The following is a 19,330-nucleotide window of genomic DNA, read 5'->3' as shown; positions in this document are numbered from 1 at the left end:
GCATTTAATAATGCAAAGCTTTTAAAATGTTTCGGGACAATAATATCGGTAAGTTCTGAGAAGTAGCGGCGCCAGAAAATTGTTCACTATCAGTATCTTTTACAAAAAAGTATACAATATTAATTATTTATTTATTTTGTACGAAACAGTGACAACAATTTATAATGTGTAAGCAAGCATGGCGAGTCTTACTCGTACATCAGATAATTATTGAACTCCCAGAAATATTTTCTTCACAAATTAACTACCTACGTGAATGACTTATTTAATAATGATTTGTGTGCCTGCATTAATTTGACCAACAGATTTTTTTTGTTTAAAGAAAGAATCATCAATTATTTTTATTATGCATGGCGGTATGGCATGGCAGCCATTCCATGTTTTAAAGCTTAACTTAGTTTAGTGTGAAATGGAAAGCAATCAGGAAAATGGGCGCCCTGTGATTGACAGCTTAGTTTGACAGCTGATAGGAAACTAGCCTAGGTAATTAATAGTATTTGTTTGATCTTAAAAGGCTAAGGCTGGGTTGCACCATCTTACTTTAAATTTGACAAACGTCAAAAATCTGTCAAACTCCATACAAAAAACACCGGTTATCGTTATAGTTACGGTCAAAGTTTGGTTCGTTCGTTCGTTTCAGCCGAAAGACGTCCACTGCTGGACAAAGGCCTCCCCCAAGGATTTCCACGAAGACCGATCCTGCGCCGCTCGCATCCAGGCACCTCCCGCGACCCGACCTTCACCAGATCGTCGGTCCACCTAGTCCAAAGTTTGGTAGTGCAACTCAGCCTAAGTGATGTTAAAACTCTTCTCTCGTAAGTATTTTTATTCATATTTCTGTTTGTTTATAATTTACGTTCATATTAATCCAAAGTGTATTACTTTCCCTATCGTTTCACATTCCACGATTAAACCTTAAAACAAATTAACACAAACTTTCAATATCGGCAATTCGAAACTTAGAACACAAAGTGAAAGCACTCCAAATATTTCGCCCAAACAAAGATAGAAACAAAATTATCGATGTAAACTTAAAAGCAGTAAACAATATTCCTTTTCTTTTTCCGTTTCTGGACGATTAAGCAATTCCGTCTGGCGGACTAGACAACTTAACTACCTATGGGTAGGTTTTCATTGTTCGCTCGTTTCGATTTATTTAATGTCGCAGTAGGAGCGGAGGTTAATTACTTTTTTGTTTGAACTTTGGCGGAGTAAGTCTTATTAAGCGCGGCTCGGAGAGTAAATTAAAAGAGTGCCCCCAGTTTGTCAAATAGAAACAGTTTAGGGTCTACTTGTACTTGTAAACAACACGAAACAAACAATCCTTTTATAGACCACTAGCGATCTACCTTGGCTTTTTCAACTGAGTTACCGAAAATGTGATCTAAGATTAATCACGCTTACTGCTGCTTCGGACATGTTTCGAAATAAACTTAGAAAGAAGGCTTTATCCTTGAACAGATTTATTTAATCTCTATTAATCCTTCAAGACCCGCGAATCTAGACACAATAGATAATCAATTGTTATGACATTAATGAATGCCGTCTGGGACTCAAACGGTTAATTACATTATTAACTCATATAATAGGAGAATGGCAAAAGTGACGTCAGGACAGAGTTCAACTCTCTTTTAGCCTGCTGACCTACCTACCTCTAGAAAGGTATATTTAAAAAACACTACAATAAATTGGTAAAGAACATCATTTCCTGCTTTTACCGAATTACACCTCTGTACCAAATTTAATTTATGTGAAAGACAGGCACGTAAGCAATCTTATAAGTGTTCCCTTTTTTCGTTGAGTTGTACGGAAGCCTCAGTACTAAGACTATCTGCACGAATCGTTCTATCTATTTATACATCAAAATCCCTACGATATATGTTCATGATCTCATAATAGGCACCTTTCCCCGAAAGTGAACAATACATTAGTTGAGATGTAATCGTAAGTTTAAAGCGTAAAAATCGATAATTTCGAAAATTTTCATCAATATAATGTTCATTCATGTCGCTTGAGGCAGTCTACAGTTCCGAGTGAAAAATCATGTCTTTTTGAAAGGTTTTATTTGTCGTATGCAATTATCGGGAAAAACTGTAACATTAAAACGGCCTAATTAAAATTTCTGAATTATGTATCTCTTTATTAAACTCAAAAACCCTTTCCTCTAAAAATCATGAATAGAATTATAACTCAGAAGTAATTAAATATACGTAGACAACAAGGAAAAATGTCGGTTACAGTAAAATTAAAGTCATCACGCCCCCACTTAGCATTGCAACGTTGATCGCTTAAAAAATTCAAACGCATAATTTCATGTAATATTTTTATTTCGGTCACGTACGAATTTATAGTCGGTAGACGCGGCCTTTTGATTAAAATGTCTGCTACAGATGAATTTGAACAAAGGCGAAATGAAGATGTTTTGGAGAAAACAAGTTATAAAATGACCCGAATAAATAAGAGGCTTTATACCAAGTTGTTGTGAGTCAAATAAGTTTACTGACTTTATGACATTAACGTTACTTATTCTAAGAAAAGTTTGGAGTTCGTAATCAGAAACAAATAAATTGTGTTTGTGCTAACAATCTCTAAGTGTACATTGGTTTTGGTCTCTTTTTGAAGTCTTTTCGTAGATAAACTTTATGTCTTCAGCTTGAAAGTACATTTATGTTTTATTAATATCATCTTTTCAGTGTGTAGCTAATAGGTGTAGGCCTCTTCCAAAGCATGATTTCTCCTTCTTCATTCAGCTTGTAAAACAAATACTTACCTGTATAACTTCTGATTGAAAATGAAAATTTTAATACACACTTTATACTTAAGATTATTATCCTCTATTTAAATTCCATAACAAACATTGGTTCCGTTCCGATACTCATTCACAAACTTAAGCCGAACATTCGCCGCAAGTTCCGAAGCGAGTCTGAACTTAGCTCCACGCTCAAGTCACCATTCGGAATAGTTGCGGGACCGCTATACCTAAATTGTGTTAAATTGAATGGAAGCCATAAAACTTCCAATGTACTGGAGGTACAAGAACCGATAATTTTTATTAAATACTCAACTACTAAAAACCTTCTAACATCTGAACACCCACTAGTTTTACATTTACTGTTCAGTGAAAATTGTATAATCGGATTTTCTACTTGAACTAACTACGAGTATACATAAATACAAAAATTATAGGCTCAATAATAATTGGTAATCGAACTTTATTTTTCTTCCTAATTCCTAATATTATCTAAATATATAAAAAGAGAAACTGACTGACTGACTGACATATCAACGCACAGCCTAAACGGCTAAACTTGGAAGGGACGTAGGCACTTGATATTTGGAAGGGACGTAGCTTAGGTACCGTAGAGGTGCACTAAGAAAGGAATTCCCGAAATTCCCACGGGAACGGGCCCCTAAGGGGGTAAAACGGGATCCACGCGTACGAAGTCGCGGGCGGCCGCTAGTGTAAAATAAATTTTGTTAACGTCCCCCACCACAAAAACATAAGATCGAGACTATAACACCTAAAATCACATTAGGTTAATAATTACGCTATTTCTATTTGCTTTTTAGACAGTGACATTTTTTTATAAAAATAATTGGTATAATAAAGTATCGAAACAATTAATGAATGTTACAATCTACTTAGAAAAAATCAAACAAAATCCGGCAATTTATAACAAAATGGCCGCTCTATTCCGTGCGACGAGCACGCCACTAATGTAAATGTGATCAGCGGACCTAATAATGTGGGGCTAGTTGACATCAATTGCAGCTTTTTAAATATCTTAATGGCTCCAATGAGGCTTGGCTAATTTGTCGCGTTCATTTCACAATTTGTGATTTCGGTTTTTGTTTATTTATAGAAATGGAATTGTTAATTGATGGATTATTGTATTCACTTGAGCATGTAAACTGGTTGATTATAGCTTTGATTATATTATTCTAGTGACTAGTCAATCGTCCCATAGTTGGTAAATAAAATAACAAAATGTTTTTTTATTCACATACGCAGAGAGACATGAAATATCGAGACAGATTCTTAAAAATGTACGGACCTGACTGGTTGTGGTGGCGAAGAGATCCAAAAGTTGATAGATGTATTATTTCAGCAGTCTTATAACTAAGAAGAAGAAAAATCCAGAAGAACATTTTTTTTATTAAATTACGAGTAGTATTAATATGCCAGTAATGTTTTCGGTTTTATCTTACTAAAATAGATAGGTATGTAAAGATATTTGTAAAAATCTCATCGGAACATTTTATGATCGAGAGAAATAGCCTACAGTCAATCTACTCGTAGCGGCGTAGTCGCAAACGTCACTAACTATATTCCCCTGATTTGAATCGGTGATCAGCCACCCAACGTGTTGGTAGTTAACATCAATTGCCGGTTTTCAGATATATTCATTGCGCTAATGTGTCTGTTTGTCGCACATAACACTGTAATTTGTTGACTTGCTCTATGATTTTGAACTCTATTGTTTGGCGTAAACAGACACAAAATAAGTTACTAAGTTAGGGTTATCTGTATGCCTATTTGAACTCCCACGCATTGGGATCTTTATTAACCTCTATTAGGTGATAGATGACGAAAATTAATGACCGATTAAAGTCCTAATAAAAGCTTATCAAAGAATAGCTTCTTTTGGGACGTCTATTAGCCATTGCTTTTTTCATATTATGTTCAGATTAGGCTTTATTCATATTAATAATATTTTTCGGAGTCAAAAACATTTTAACATACATTGTAAATCCTTATTACGGATTATATACATATTGTTGCATACATATTGCTTCCTTAATTCATTTCAAAATGACATTACTCCGTTAAAGAGTTATTATAATAATCACCATTAAAAATTACTCGCACAATACAGTCCGTTTCCATCCCGTCATATTTCACAGCTCTTTTACCCGTTCATTTTTAAAATACGATGTTCGACAAATTCACTTAATGCCGCGTTAAATGAACCGTGCTCGCATAATAAAAGATTTTATACTCAAAAGTGATTTTAGAACGAGCGATATTTCCGCGGGGCGGTCTACGAGATGGGCCGTCGCGAGATCTTTCGCGCCTCGTCGGTGGCAGATTTTTTTGAGCCGAGTTATGGAAACTCACAAACAACGTTGAGATTTGCGACTTTTTGGCGGGAAAATGAAGCGCATGTTCAGCAGTTTTGTATAATTTAATCGAATATTAGTGTGTGATATTAATCAAAGAGTTCGTGTACGTGCATGAATACGCTAATGAAACAAAATGGTGCAATTTCATTTTAAGCTCTCAAGAAGTCCGCGTGAGGTTTCAATAAAGTGTCACATCCTTACTAAAACTAAAGGAGGATCCCTCCCTCTATCATATTATAGCATTCACTAGCGGCCGCCCGCGACTTCGTACGCGTGGATCCCGTTTTACCCCCTTCATCTATCTTACGCGGTTTAGATTTTTTCATACAAATGTTTTTTTCCGCTAACTCCCGTTCCCGTGGGAATTTTGCAATATCCTGTTGTAACTAAGCTTCAAGTTTACTAAGGTACCTGCAAGCCAAATTTCAAGCGTCTAACTTAAGCGGTTTAGATTTTTCATACAAATGTTTTTTCCCGCTAACTCCCGTTCCCGTGGGAATTTTGCAATATCCTGTTGTAACTAAGCTTTAAGTTTACTAAGGTACCTGCATGCCGAATTTCAAGCGTCTAACTTAAGCGGTTCAGATTTTTCATACAAAACGATTTTCCCGCTAATTCCCATTCCCGTGGGAATTCCTAGGTATCCTATAACCTGCCCAGGAGTATGAAGAATAATTGTACCAAGTTTCGTTAAAATCCGTCGAGTAGTTTTTGTTTCTATAAGGAACATACAGACAGACAGACAGACAGACAGACAGACAGACAGACAGACAAAAATTTTACTGATTGCATTTTTGGCATCAGTATCGATCACTAATCACCCCCTGATAGTTATTTTGAAAATATATTTAATGTACAGAATTGACCTCTCTACAGATTTATTATAAGTATAGATTATCAAATCATTATAATATTAATGCTTATTTTTATTACTGAAAAGCTATGATTTTACTAGACATTGTGTAAACCTCACTAAGGCTGAGTTGCACCACCAAACTTTGACCGTAACTATCACGATAACCGGTGGTTTTTTATGCAGTTTGACAGATTTTTGACGTTTGTTACAGTCAAAGTAAGATGGTGCAACCCAGCCTAAGTAATTTTTTAAAGCTAAGATTACTTAAACACTGAGCAAGAGCCACTTTTCCAAGTAATTTATTCACGGTGCCCTTATTACGCGGCATTTCCCATTTATTGACGCGTAAACTCACCTACGCGGCACTTCATATTCATGACTTATTTCAAATTAATAATGCCGGTAGACTGCATTTTCGTGCACGGCATTTTCAGGGTGGTTACGCACCGGTTGTCGCGGTGGAAATTACTACATTTTTCAATGGAAGCATTTTGTAAAGTACTTTTTACATGGTGGTTTTAAATGGGAAAAATAAATGGAAAAAAATAAAAATTAAATGTTTTATTGTAAATACAGACAAACGTGACGTTTAATAATAATACATAATAATATGAATTGAAATAACGTTAAACTGTTTCGATTTCGATGTTTATTGCCTTTTTAAACATGTAGGATTATTTTTATATCTGATATTGTTTTTAAACTCCCGTTAAACTGAATACAGTGTTGATTTTATGATACATAGTCTCTTGAAATATTATTTTATACGCCAGATAAAAATGTATAATTGAAAACGGGAAAAGTTATGAATGTTCTGGGAAAATTGTCGTTGCTTTTAAATTAACTTTTGAACTCACTGTAACGTAATATTTAGCTCAACATTAGCAGCACAAGGGTAGTGATTTTATACTAAAACTAAACACGTTTACAAAACTTTATCATTGCTTTGTGAATGAAGCAGCTGCTCAACATTTTTAACAGACCTTAGTATGACTGCTTTTCATTTAAATAAAAATATAGCCATAGCTGGGCATTAACTCGTTAATCCGTTAATCGTTAATTAACGAAGTTAACATTTCTATTAACGGATTAACTTTTAAGTTAACTTTAAAAAATGTTAACGGACTCGTTAACTTCCGTTAAATTATCCTAAGTCCGTTAATCGTTAATCCAGTACCTACTATTTACCAAAAAGATACAGCAGGCACGCTGAAAAACACTAGAAAAAGGGAGTGCCTCCGCTGCGGCGCCGGTTTCCAAAAATATCGCCATTGGGAACCGGTGGTGATACCACGTGATACACTGTCGGCAGTCAAAACAGCTGCCGGCGCTGGCACTCAGTAAAGGCAACCGGCAACAGAGGGTTCAAGTCAAGTGTAAAAAGCTAGTTTCCGAAACCGAACTTTTTTATTATTTTAAAGTTTGTATTGTTTTTCGATAGCTGCGAGTTTGTGTTTCCACATGTTATTGATACATTTATAAAAATAAAAGTCAGTGATGAATATTCGTTTTATGAAGAGTTCGAAAACGCTTATAATATCTATATCTATACTTATAATAAATCTGTAGAGAGGTCAATTCTGTACATGAAATATATTTTCAAAATAACTATCAGGGGGTGATTAGTGATCGATACTGATGCCAAAAATGCAATCAGTAAAATTTTTGTCTGTCTGTCTGTCTGTCTGTCTGTCTGTCTGTCTGTCTGTCTGTATGTTCCTTATAGAAACAAAAACCACTTGACGGATTTTAACGAAACTTGGTACAATTATTCTTCATACTCCTGGGCAGGTTATAGGATACTTAGGAATTCCCACGGGAACGGGAATTAGCGGGAAAATCGTTTTGTACGAAAAATCTAAACCGCTTAAGTTAGACGCTTGAAATTTGGCATGCAGGTACCTTAGTAAACTTAAAGCTTATTTACAACAGGATATTGCAAAATTCCCATGGGAACGGGAGTTAGTGGGAAAAAACATTTGTATTAAAAAAAACTTTACCGCGTAAGATAGACTCTTGAAATTTGGCATGCAGGTACCTAAGTAAACTTAAAGCTTAGTTACAACAGGATATTGCAAAATTCCCACGGGAACGGGAGTTAGCGGGAAAAAACATTTGTATGAAAAAATCTGAACCGCGTAAGATAGATGAAGGGGGGGGTAAAACGAGATCCACGCGCACGAAGTCGCGGGCGGCCGCTAGTAATAAAATAATAATAAAAAACTTTTTTAAAAACAAGCTTTATTCTGAAATGCAGTTAAAGTAGTTAAAGTATGATGAAAATGCAATGTGGTGGTACCATTGAGCTGATCTGATGATGGAGTCAGGAGGTGGCCATAGGAACTCCTAAATGAAACGGCGGAATCGCATCGAATTTGGGTTCGTTGGATTTGTCTTTTCGAGCACTTTAGTACTAGATGATGTCCAGGGTCCTGATGATGGAGTCAGGAGGTGGCCATAGGAATTCCTTAACGAAACGGTGGAAACTTATCGAGTTTGGGATTGTTGGATTTGTCTTTTCGAGCACTTTGGTGCTAAATTGTAATGTAATTGAACCAAGGCTCTGAGATTGAAGTACTATAAGACTAAGAGCTGGTGAACGCCAGACCAGAGACGTTTCTAAAACGAAAAAATAATTGTATGCAAGGTTCAAATAATTTCGAAAGCTTGTAGCGCAAACATAAATAAAAAGAGGAATAAATTCCATGCGCGATACAAGCTTTCGAAATTATTTGAACCTTGCATACAATTATTTTTTTCGTTTTATTATCATGTGTTAACGGATTAACGATTAACGTTAACTTGCGTTAAATCTTGCTAAATGTAACGTTTTAACGTTTAACGAAGTTAATTTTTTTATTAACGGTTTAACGATTAACGAAGTTAACTTTCTGATTAACGGTGCCCAGCTATGAATATAGCGATAGTTACCATCACTTATAGCTTATTTTATACTAAAGATTACTGATATAAAAAGATTTTAAATTAATAATAAGATAAGATTTAATCACAACACAAATCATTTTTTAAAGAATTATTTACCTACATCAGTTTACGCCCTTACAGTTAAAATGCAAATAATTTCAGATACCCACTTTCAAAGTGTAAAGTGTAACATGATTAAGTTAAACGTGGCAAGAGAAAATATAAAAATAACAAATCACAAATAACAAGCTCTGCCGTAGAGTTTCATTCAGCTTCGTAGTAGAAGTATCCCAGCTATCTTTGAACACGCTCAGTTCTTTAACGCCTCTCTTTGTTGCAGTGGTGGACAGCCACAAGGGCGAAACCTTGGAGCTGCAGCACGTTCAGCGAACAGACATGGGCGCGTACTACTGCATCGCTAGCAATGGCATCCCGCCCACCGTCAGCCGCCGGTACCACGTCGAGGTGCACTGTAAGTGTCTATTCTTTAAAAGTCACTACAAATTGCTACTCTTTTAAGCCACTACAAACCTTGGAACTACAGCACGTGCAGCGAACGGACATGGGCGCATACTACTGCATCGCTAGCAACGGCATCCCGCCCACCGTCAGCCGCCGGTACCACGTCGAAGTGCACTGTGAGTGTCTGTTCTTTGAAAGCCACTACAAATTGCTAACACTCTTATAAGCCACTACAAACCTTGGAACTGCAGCACGTGCAGCGAACAGACATGGTCGCGTACTACTTCATCGCTAACAACGATATTCCGTCCACCGTCAGCTGCCGGTACCACGTCAAGGTGCACTGTGAGTGTCTGTTCTTTGAAAACCACTACAAATAACTAACACTAATTTAAGCCACTACAAGCCTTGGAGCTGCAGCACGTGCAGCGAACAGACATGGGCGCGTACTACTGCATCGCTAGCAACGGTATCCCGTCCACCGTCAGCCGCCGGTACCACGTTGAGGTGCACTGTGAGTGTCTGTTCTTTGAAAGCCACTACAAATTGCTAACACTCTTATAAGCCACTACAAACCTTGGAGCTGCAGCACGTGCAGCGAACGGACATGGGCGCGTACTACTGCATCGCTAGCAACGGCATCCCGCCCACCGTCAGCCGCCGATACCACGTCGAGGTGTACTGTGAGTGTCTACTCCTTTGCCACTACAAACCTTAGAGCTGCAGCATAATTATACAGCGACCATGAACTCACGGCATGAGCGCGTACTAACTACTGCATCACCGTCAGCCGCCAGTACCACGTTGAGGTGCACTGTGAGTGTCGTTCTATACAATATAAAACAATAATATTCAAAAGAGGAACGTAAACGATTGCATTCGAAGTTTTTTTATTGTCTTCGGCACTTTTTCGATTTTGGTTAAAGTACCTAATAATGTGCTCACAGTTTTTATTGAACTTCGAAAGTTCTGAGCTCCAAGGGCGTTTAGTTGCAGTCTGCTAATGGATACAGTCTGCTGCCAAACGTGAAAAGAGAGAGAGAGAGATCCAACAATACGTAGCTTACAAGCTATGTTTTGTTGATCCCCTTGAGTTGATGGACTATTGAGTTAATGAGGGCTATGAACGTGACGATTGGTTGGGATTTTGTTATGATTTGTTGTGGTTTATAGGGGTCAATCCGTAAATTGTTGCATGTCATCTCGTTGCATTCGAAGTTATAGTAGTAAATTGATGTAAATTCTTATTGTATTTAAACAAAATTGATCTATGTGTAAAAATGATAGAAAACATAAGTTTATTAGACGTATAAATTTGCTACTACTTTGAAATTATACGTACCTATAAACGTATGATTTGCTATCGATTGTCATTAAGAGACAATACAAAAAAAAATCATCAAAAGTAATCATCTACAAATCTTCCGGCAATCATTTCCGTACAAGGAAATCTATTTCAGGGTATTGATTTGATTGACTGTTAAAGGTTCCGCCAAACTGTATGGTTAATACATGCGTTAGATGTTCACAATTAATATTGTTATCCAATCACTTCGATCGAAGTAACATACACGCGTACTCTCAATCAATACAAGTACCGAGTTCCAGATAAGTTTGCTTGACACCGACAGAACAGATTGCGTCGTAGTTAGATCGCGCTAACTTTAGAGTACACACAAACGATGCGTTGTGGCGGCGGAGCGATGCCGGAGCGGTTTCGCTGCGTCGTCTTACATAGAAATATCTGTGAGCGAGCACACTAGTGTCGCGCGATACGGCAAAATCTTTGCGATGCGGCGCCGCAACGCATCGTGTGCTTTGGCTCTAACTTTATAGTGAACCATGCGGCGTAATCTATGCAAATCCAATGGACGGGAACACAAACACCATGCCTGCAGTGAATTAAATACTTCCCTCCCTTATGGGACTAATATGTGTCATGGTTATCTCACATACAGGGTGATTTTGTTATCAGTATCCAATTTTTTTTAATAAGCTCTATAGAACAATTTAAAAATATAAATTAATTATTCTTATTCGCGGTATTTTCCGCGAAAATAATTATTGAAAATCTAATTCGCAGTTGTCCATATTATCTTAATTTTTAAAGGTTAAGGCATATTTTCGCGTACCATTATGTCTATTAAGCTTTGTAGTAAACTGTGTGTACCTATTTTTCTATTAACGAAGCAAATTAACCACGTCAGCCAATTTTGAAACCGCGCGCAACAGATAGAAATAATTATAAAAAAATTGTTGTTTTACAAATTTTTACGTAAATCGATTAAGTTACTGATTCTGAGTCGCTCCTAAAAATTTGGATACTGATAACAAAATCACCCTGTATTGTTCATTTCCTTAAATTATTTATTCAAACTAACAAACATTAATATTTTATAGTCAGTTTGGAAATACGATCCTGAAATTAATTATAAGTTCTTGTTAATTACTCAAAAGATTTGAACTAGTGGTAGCTTTGATTAACCACTCTGAGAAACCACAATCGAATATAATACATAATTACAATTCCCAACTCACTCGTAGTCGTATTCGTAATTTCGTAGTCTCGTAGTCGTTCTTGATTTGTAGCAATCCTCGTAGCATCGTAGCATACTACGAAAACTTTGAGTTTATTACTCTCCAAATAACCGTATTTAATTTTAATGTATTAATTTTAATTATGAAGAAAATTGCCTGTAGCTACGAGTACCACTTGTAAATAATTATAGTAGTTTCCTCATGAAAAATTTATTTTCAAAATCAAATTTGCTTGTTCTATTACTACAAGAATATGCTGTATAATATTAGGTAATATTTGTTTACTTCTTGTTACCAGTTATCCCTCAAGTGAAGGTGACGAATCAGCTGGTCGGGGCTCCGCTCGGTAGCGACGTCGAACTGCAGTGCTACATCGAAGCCTCACCTAAGGCCATGAACTCCTGGTACCGAGAAGACGGTAAATGTTAGTAAACCTGCCTCTTCATAGGCATTAACTTCATATGTTTTTGTATGTAGATTGTAGATCATAATAATTAAGTATGTGCTCTTAAGCCCGGTCTGTGAGCACGTAGAATTTTGTCCAATGACCCCAAGCTACCCATCCTTATCGCTCGCGCGTAATTATATTGATGTCGCGACTGTGCGACGGGCGCCCGCAGTGAGTGTGCGAGCGCGACAGCAACATAATTACGCGCGAGCGATAAGGATGGGTAGCTTGGGGTCATTGGACAAAATTCTACGTGCTCGCAGACCAGACTATACATTATCTTGAATATCGAATTTGAGATTATACACGGGTCACGTGACTTAACGCAGAACAGAGCACTTGGTCACAAGGTGTCATAAAATATTCCGAATTAAAGATTTCTTATCAATTTCTTTTCAAAATCTTTTATATAACTGAATTTATTTAACAGGATTTAGAAATGTTTTGTCAAAAACCTACTTAGCGTCATAAATGATAAATGAGAAAAATCAAAATTTTTTGACCTGGAAATCTTAATATCGATAAAAAATTACTTTTAAAACTAAGCCATCCATACTGGGACGTGAACAGTGCTTAAGGCTCTTCGATTATTGCTGTTCTTTGCGTTATAAAATATGCATGCAAACAAATTAAGGATTTCAATCTCCCACAGCACTAGTCAGTGACAAGATCCTAGAGAACCCCAAGCTCCGCATCAACGAGGTGATTCTGAACGAGTACTCCCGATGGATGAACCTCACCATCAAGTCTCTGGCGCAGGGAGACTATGGAACTTACGTTTGTGCGTCCGTCAACGCACTGGGCAAGATGGAGAGTCAAGTTAGCTTACATAGTAAGTTTTGGCAACGATTATAGAGACGCCATAAAATTGATTATTACAAGAAATACAAGAGTTTCAATGTTATTTATTTTTATTGTAGTACAAATCATACCTAAGGTAGGTACTTTTTGATCACTCCTTTCAACGCTGTAATTAGTAAAACAATAGTCGTAATTTACACCTGCTGCTGTATACTAATTACGGTTGCTAAGTGGCTGGTATATTTTCTTATTCAAAGAACTTATTACCACCTTGATAACAACAGATAGTAACCTGATAGTCTTTTCATCCGCTAAAAATATTTGATTGATTACTACTGTTTCAAAATCTAGCACAAGGCTATGAGAATAATCTATACTCAAATACACAAATGGATAAAAATTTGCCAGCGCTTTATACATAATCATAAATCGTTCTTACTAAACTATTTCAAATTTGTGAATACTCTCCCGTCCTTCTGTATTGTGTTGTAAACCAGCTTTTTTTCTCAAATAGGACTAGAGCTAAGCATGAACGGTTTCGGCGCTGAAGAGCCGATGGTCTCCGGCGCAGCGTGGCAGCGTGCGCGCAGCCTACCCTCGGCGCGCGCGCGCCCCGCTGCTTCCCACGCGCACCAGTACTCGCTCACCGATCAACTACCCCCGCAACTGTATGCGCTACTGCTAACCGCTATTCGATATTTGAATACGTTCTAATTTTGAATCTGAATTCCAAAATTGGCGACAAAGGTTGAACTACGGACAAAACAAATTAAAATTTTCTAAAGAATATCAGTGGTTAATCTTTCACAGCTGCCAGTACTCACAGATCAACTCTCTCCGCAACTGTATGCGCTACTGCTAACCGCTATCCGATATTTGAACACGTTCTAATTTTGAATTTGAATTCCTTATTTAAACTTACAGAAACAGTGTGCCTACCATGAGTTTACGTTAGGTGAGCTCGCTAGCGAATACGTCAAAAAATTATATGAAGATTTTATTTCTTGAAAGTAGCCGCTAGGGGCGTTGCACAATATGTCATACATTTAAATGTCATTTTTTTACGCAGTCGCTAGCGAGCACACCTAACGTAAACTCATGGTAGGCACTCAGAACACATTTTCTCTAAAGAACATCAGTAGTTAATTTTTCATAAGTTCCAGTTTGTGCTACTGCTAACCACTATTCGATATTTAAACACGTTCTACTTTTAAATTTGAATTCTTGATTTGAACTTACAGGAACAGAAGTATACATACATTTGCTCTAAATAATATCAGTGGTTAATATTTTATACCTGGAAGTACTCGCTCACGGATCAGCGAATTATTTATTAAAACAACTATTCTATTATAATTGTACTGCCTAAAATTATCAAAGTGTTTTAAAATCTGTATTTAACCCACTCATGCTAGTACCCGCTCGTGCGTGGATCAACTTCCCCCGCAATAACTGTCAATCAATATTTGAATACGTTTAAATCAAAAGCCTGATTTCCCACATTGGATACAAAGTAAACTTCTCATTTTTTTTTAAAAGCTGTAGTTAATCTGCCATTCCCAATATTGTCCGTTTGCCCAAGCTGTATGCACTTACCGGACTTTGGCGTCAAAAATATTTTAAATCACTTTCTATGACTCTATGTCATTGACAATGTTGCACCAAAAATGTGTTAATGTTCTGACAATAGCCAAATGTTGCACCGATTTTGTTATTATTTAAACCAGCTCTTAGTTTGAACGCATTTGTTGTTTCATCAAACGTCAGACATCAAAACTGTGTTTGATGTCTGACGTTTTTGTCTGATATTGATGTTTTGACGCGTATTTCCAGGACTGTTCCTGGAAATACGCGTCAAAACGTGCTTTGCTGAAATCTGTTCTACACCGTTTTGTTCAAATTGAAAATTGAAATACAAAAACGGATTATAATCGTGAAAATTCTCAGTAAAGTAAACAACAAGTTAAAGGCAATGTTTTTACAGGTACTGTGTGCTTACCATGAGTTTACGTTAGGTGTGCTCGCTAGCGACTACGTAAAAAAATGACATTAATTGTATGACATATGGTGCAGCGCCCCTAGCGGCTACTTTCAAGAAACAAAATCTTCATAGAGATTTTTGACGTACTCGCTAGCGAGCACACCTAACGTAAACTCATGGTAGGTGCACTGTACTGTGAATTGTTAATTTGTAGCGTTACGAAAATACCGTGTCCATGATTTCCAATAATGGTCATTTCTCAATCAGTTTCACGATCATTTGAAACAAAAACCTATAGGAATTTCAACTATCCCTGTAGATAATTATGACGTATATTCGAAGGAATGAAAATTATAGGTCTTTCTTCAAACCATTCTATAGATAAATAAATTCACTTTCTTGACTTTTCTTAAAAAGATTTAAATAAAAAAAATATAATTTAAAATACTCTCGGTTGTACCGCCGGCTGCAGAAAAAAAAAGTATTTATTTAAAATAAAATAAATCATCGGTTTAGGTTATCAATTCAGTTGAATTTGTAATGCGTTTTATATGAACTTTAATTTCTATTTCTTTTTTTTTTATTGTTAATGTCTTGTTAATTTATTTACATGTTAAGTCTTTTATCAATTAATATTTAAAGCAGAGATTTCCATGTACATTGTGATATTTTTTGTATATTTAATGTTAATGTATATTAATTGTAATGTTCACGGATTGTAATTATATTAAACGATAAATTAAAAGTTGTATCTATAAAGTAAACAGTTAACATACCTAGGTAATTATTAAAAATACAATTGAATTCCATTTTAAAATTCATACTTTACGAAAAAAAAACATAGTGTTAAAACAATAGATTTAAAATATTTAACTGACTAGAGTAAGGTATGTTAAGTATAGTATACATAGAAGGAACGTTTCACATAGTGCATATACACATTATTGTTTTATTACAATCAAGTGCAAATAAATTGGGCATGGAATAGCATCTGTGTAGACATAACGCGAATTGTTTGCACTTAGGTGTGTGTATACTCATCTCGGAATCTTGTGCTAATATTACGTTGACTTTGACAATAAATGTGTAATTTACGAATACTGAAATATAATATTGAATAAATGTCCTTGAAAATGTGAGTTTGATTTTCAGCTAAGATCGTTTCATCCACGAAGACGCGCCCCACCAATTTTTGTCGAGGGAAGCGCGGGGTGCGGAGAGTTTGATCCGAGCAATTCGAGCGTCATTATTGTAGTGGGGGTGTGTACTCATAGATAATTTAGCGTGTACCGATAACACTCAAACATTAGCGGAAGAATGGTGGGGCGCGTCTTCGTGGATGAAACGATCTATACCTTTGTCCTTGAAACAACTATCCGCTCTCTGAGCAGTATGAAAGAGATCTAATTGGTCCGTTAATACTTGCTCATTTTATGTGGCGATTTTAAAAGTAATCAACTTACCATTTATAATTACATGAATAAAAAATGTCTGATAACTTTTTCCAACTAAGTTGAAGTTACAAAAAGCCTAATTTTTTCAGTTACAAACTTTCCACGATCAATTAAAGTATAGATTCCCGTCTGCTGAGTCGCCTGATTAAATTTCAATTCCATATTCCCAAGTTAATATTAGAAGCAAACAAATAAATAACCTTAATGAGATGAATTCTTACAAATGCTATTGTTAAATTAACTCAAAATTAAGTTAACTGTGTGTATCGATTTTGTAAACAAGAAGAAAATATTCATGCCGGTTTTGAGCTGTTTTAAGTAGTACTTAGTCAAAGTAAGTTCATACATACATATAAGGAAATTACTAAGTACCTACCTTTAAATGGAAACTCAAATTAGTGCTCTTAATAACATTAACGAAACATCAAAGACAATTTATGTCAATGTTAATAACTTTTTTTCTCAAGATTACGCGGCCTATTACGAATCTCAGTGTCAGCATTAATTTGCTTCAAATGCAAGTCAGTTTCAATATTAGAACAATCAATCACAGACCCGAATCCTTCTTGATTCTTTTTTTTTTTTTTTTTTTTTTTTTTATTATTTGTGGCAACCAAACCTCTCTGGGAGGTTTATTTCTGCCAATGTCGAGTGAAAAATATTGACATAGTTATCAATAGAACGTGGGTGTTTCAGTTCTTTTGATTTTTCATGGATTCCGTGGAGTTAAGTATGCCCGTAAGCAGGTTTCGAGACGCCACCGGGTCCAAAGCGGGTTGTTCATACGACAACCCACTCGACACTCGATGCGCGCTCAAATTCGAAGTATTTCAATGTTTTTTATAATTTATCACTTCACTGCACTTTAGAACACAAAATAACACCAAATTTGTACACTAAAGTCCATTAAATAATAAATTGAAACCATTAAAACAGATCGACCATGCTTCCCGTTCAACTACCCTCCACGGAATCCTTCTTGATTCTTAATATAAATCAGAATAAGGGCGTCAATAAAACGTCAAACATCTATTAGCTTGCAAAAAAACCTATTATTACGCTACAATTAAGTATTAAGTCGTACTAAGTCTTAGAAAAATCCATCTAGGCTATGATTTGCAGGACAATGACGAATGACCAAACCCGAGCTAATGCATTTTTCGTGTTGCACTTGAATTAATGCGTCTCCAACCATTCCGGGCCGTCCGGCCCTGGTTTAATAACCGTGAAACGTTTAAGCTGTAGACATCCATTTGGGAATGCTCCCTTTTATTGCAGAATATTTTTAAAATGGCGACGTTAAAACGTAAAATAATGGGCGCAGCACCTTTTCTCAGTTATGTCACAGGGAAATATTGATAACGCACCTTATTTTACAGCAAAATAATTTTTTTTACAACGATGCTTTGCTAAAACTTATACTAGAGGAAAGGCAGTACTTTTTATTTTAGCGATTAATGCCAGCCTAGGTAAGTGGGACTAGCTTTTAAAATAGATTTTGAAAAGTTAGAGACAGACTTTTCAGGTTTCTTTTGCCCCGTTTAATAATAATTCCTTGACAATAAAGTTAAGTTTTTTCCTGTTCAACATTATTTCGTAACAAGACTAGTTCGCACCGCGACTTTGCAGTTCGCGTTGACAGCGCACTATGCCATAAACTTTCATAAAAGCGTGCTCCCATTTTCTGTTCTTTTTGTATTTGAAACGGCAACAGTTGTAAGGATTTCAAATCTTATTTGTTGCATAAGCCATAAAGTTTCTTGGTTAAAACTTTCTAAACTATAAGAAGGGAAACCGGGCTAGGTTTTTTAGATTCGATTATAAAAAATATCAAAAGACAAAAACGGTAAAGCATGTGTAATATAAACCCCTCATGATACTAAATTCCCAAATAATGTGACACTGACACAGTCGAGAAGGATTCCAGCCATATCAAATCATCATTAAAGGAATAGCGCGTCCCATAACACTCTGACTAAAAGTTTTATCAGCATAATTTATTCGGGACACTGCGGAGTGCCCATGCGATGGCGACCGTTATTTTTTCCTTTATTCGTTCAGGATCCGCTCCAAATTTTGGGCCCGGGCGATTTTTCAGAGGGGAAACTTCAATTGTGCAACGCGGTCACGTAGTTTTTTAGCGTCACTCGAGCAGAGATGCGCCTGAGTTTTAATAATGTCATAGGCAGCCCGCGGCCTTACGTATGGTCATAGGTTAGAGGTGAACAGTAAGGATAAAACGGCCATAGCATTTTTTTATTTACAAAATAGCTAAGCACGTCAGCGAAGGGGTTATGTGTTATCTTAATACCAGTTAGTCTTTTCTGGTGATTTTAAAGACTCGGACAATCTTGCGTAGACATAATTACCATTGCTCGTACCTACAAAATGATAGTTAATTTTGAATCGCAGCTTAAGTAGAGTTTAAAGGATAATTAATTACTTTTAAATTAAGCTTATCAACTGACTTGAGCCACTAAACACCTACTTACTAGTTATTTGTAGTGAACTCAATACAGTCATGTAAGTTTGACTTTACCACTAAGTTTTGTTTTAACATCTTCTTGATATTCTATACTTTTTACGCTGTGGTGTGATGCAGGCAATAACAACCACGTGACCTGATAGACGGTTCACTTTGTCCCATGAATAATAGAAGATTTCGGTCGAAATTCTACTAAGACCCTAGACTAACTTAGTGCCCGAATAATGGAGTCGGTATTGATTTGCAAAGTTGCACT

General features: G+C 36.3%; 1 protein-coding gene across 1 annotated transcript in view; it reads left to right on the top strand.

The window, feature by feature from the left end:
* LOC135076908 (lachesin-like) overlaps window positions 1-16,269 on the top strand; it is a 105,002-nt gene extending 88,733 nt beyond the window's left edge. The window contains exons 6-9 of the mRNA XM_063971420.1: window positions 9,246-9,377; window positions 12,204-12,323; window positions 13,006-13,185; window positions 13,669-16,269. Of these exons, the coding sequence (XP_063827490.1) occupies window positions 9,246-9,377; window positions 12,204-12,323; window positions 13,006-13,185; window positions 13,669-13,868 (632 nt within the window). The 3' untranslated portion in view covers window positions 13,869-16,269. The remainder of the gene's footprint in view (window positions 1-9,245; window positions 9,378-12,203; window positions 12,324-13,005; window positions 13,186-13,668) is intronic.
* The last annotated feature ends 3,061 nt before the right edge of the window (window positions 16,270-19,330 follow it).

The sequence above is a fragment of the Ostrinia nubilalis genome, chromosome 12 (genome assembly GCF_963855985.1).
Source record: "Ostrinia nubilalis chromosome 12, ilOstNubi1.1, whole genome shotgun sequence".
Taxonomy (NCBI): domain Eukaryota; kingdom Metazoa; phylum Arthropoda; class Insecta; order Lepidoptera; family Crambidae; genus Ostrinia; species Ostrinia nubilalis.
Note: the sequence above shows the minus strand (reverse complement) of the source record. Positions and strands in the feature narration are given on the sequence as shown.